Source organism: Citrus clementina, unplaced genomic scaffold (genome assembly GCF_000493195.1).
Source record: "Citrus clementina cultivar Clemenules unplaced genomic scaffold, Citrus_clementina_v1.0 scaffold_5, whole genome shotgun sequence".
Lineage (NCBI taxonomy): Eukaryota > Viridiplantae > Streptophyta > Magnoliopsida > Sapindales > Rutaceae > Citrus > Citrus x clementina.
This window is the reverse complement of record NW_006262201.1, coordinates 21,398,997-21,400,668: the sequence shown is the minus strand read 5'-3', so window position 1 is coordinate 21,400,668 and position 1,672 is coordinate 21,398,997. Positions and strand designations below refer to the sequence as shown.

Below are 1,672 nucleotides of genomic sequence, written 5' to 3'. Positions count from 1 at the left end.
AAATTTTAATTTTTCAAAATTACTTTTGAACTTTCTAAAATCAATTCCAGACCGGCTTTAGAAGATTGATACTCATAAAAAATGAATACATTCCAATATAACATACACGACTTCACACATAAACTCGTATGATTTCATGGTATTTAAAATTTTTGTAATACAAGTATTTTAAAATAAAACTCCGAATTCATGATTAGGTGAACTCCCCAAATTGATGGTAAGAAAAAATTAATATATACAAATACATATAAAATTATATATCTCTGTGTGTGTATGAAAGACTAGATGTTGAACATATTTATATTTATAGCAAGCTCTATTAACTACAATAATAACGACATGACGATGATTCAAATTAACTGAGAAACTCTCGGAAAACCGAAGGGCTAGCTCATTCAAGATTTACACTGAATAATCAAAGCTTAATTAAAGTGCTAGATCTTGTTGAAAATTAAAATCGTGATGAAAAAGATTTGATGTAAACATCCCCAAGAAACTGCCTTCCCTATGAGGCATAAATAAATCATCAAATTGGTCCTCCATTGAGGGAGAGCTCCTCAAATCTCCCAGCTGATGATCATCTCCTGATACTGCACAAGCAAGACCTTGATCAACAACAACCTTGGGAGAGTTTTGATCATCAGCACCATTTGTGTCGGAGAACCGGTGAGCAGCGGCATCGGCGTCGGAGTCTTTGCCGGTCAGTTCTTGCACAAGAGCTCTGAATTTTGATGCACAAGTCTTGAACTTCACAGGGCTTGATATGTACACAACTTTGACATCCTTCTTGCATCTTTTGTAATAATTATTATGCTTTCTTATCTTCATTTGTTGAACACCCAGAACATCCATATCACATATAACGAATATAAGTTGATGATAGAATTAAATAAAATGAGACTTGATTGTAAAAATCTAACTAAGGGTGTTAGGGTTTATAAAGGGTACGGAAAGGGAAGTTGGATTAACTAACCTTTTGGTGTTATTTAATTAGTATAAAATCGAGGTGATTTCTAGGAAGTAGATACAGAAGAGAAAAAAGGAAAAAAAACAAAATTTTCAAAGACAACAGTAGCGGCTTTGATGGAGAAAATGGAAGGTTACATGAAATTATAAGATTAGAAGATTCGATCGAGATACTTGGATGACCCGCAATGTCATGGGTTATATGTGACACCTGGCTTTTGAGGATGATGTGTGTTCATTGAATCATTCTTAAGTAGCTATGTGAAGAAGAATAAAGCACGTGCGCAGACTCTCTGGACTTGGAAGATTTTGGATTACCATGAAGATAAGAAATCCATTACGTGGCTGGGTACTAGACGTTCACATTATCGTTTCTTCTACGCAGATTTTTTCATTTTTTGAGCTTTTGAAGACAAATTTTATGACGATGGTCATTCAATTTACGTAAAATTTAATGAACAAATACTTCTTTTTGGATCAGCCTGCAGTACCACAGTGGCACCGTGCCACACCCTTTTGTCTTTTGTGTCAAATTGTCATACAATCCCTTTCACTCTTTTTTATTTAAACTTTACTTTACAAATATTAAATTAATTTCAACTGCATCCATGTGAACTTTACCGAAATACCCATGCCGACCAACGGTGACCGGATTTCAACTGACGGAGACGGGAAACTCGAGTTAGACACTTTTGGCCGAGCTGAG

At 35.0% G+C, this 1,672-nt stretch overlaps 1 protein-coding gene across 1 annotated transcript; it reads right to left on the bottom strand.

Annotated features, from left to right (window-relative positions):
• Positions 1-270: 270 nt before the first annotated feature.
• Positions 271-1,163, bottom strand: LOC18041061 (sigma factor binding protein 1, chloroplastic). Its single transcript, XM_006432369.2, has one exon. It carries the CDS (start codon positions 850-852, stop codon positions 427-429), a length of 426 nt encoding a protein of 141 aa, XP_006432432.1. The 5' UTR covers positions 853-1,163; the 3' UTR covers positions 271-426.
• Positions 1,164-1,672: the final 509 nt, after the last annotated feature.

Bases quoted from the DNA above. Each gene is read 5' to 3' on its own strand.
- LOC18041061 (XM_006432369.2), bottom strand. From the start codon at position 852: ATGGATGTTCTGGGTGTTCAACAAATGAAGATAAGAAAGCATAATAAT.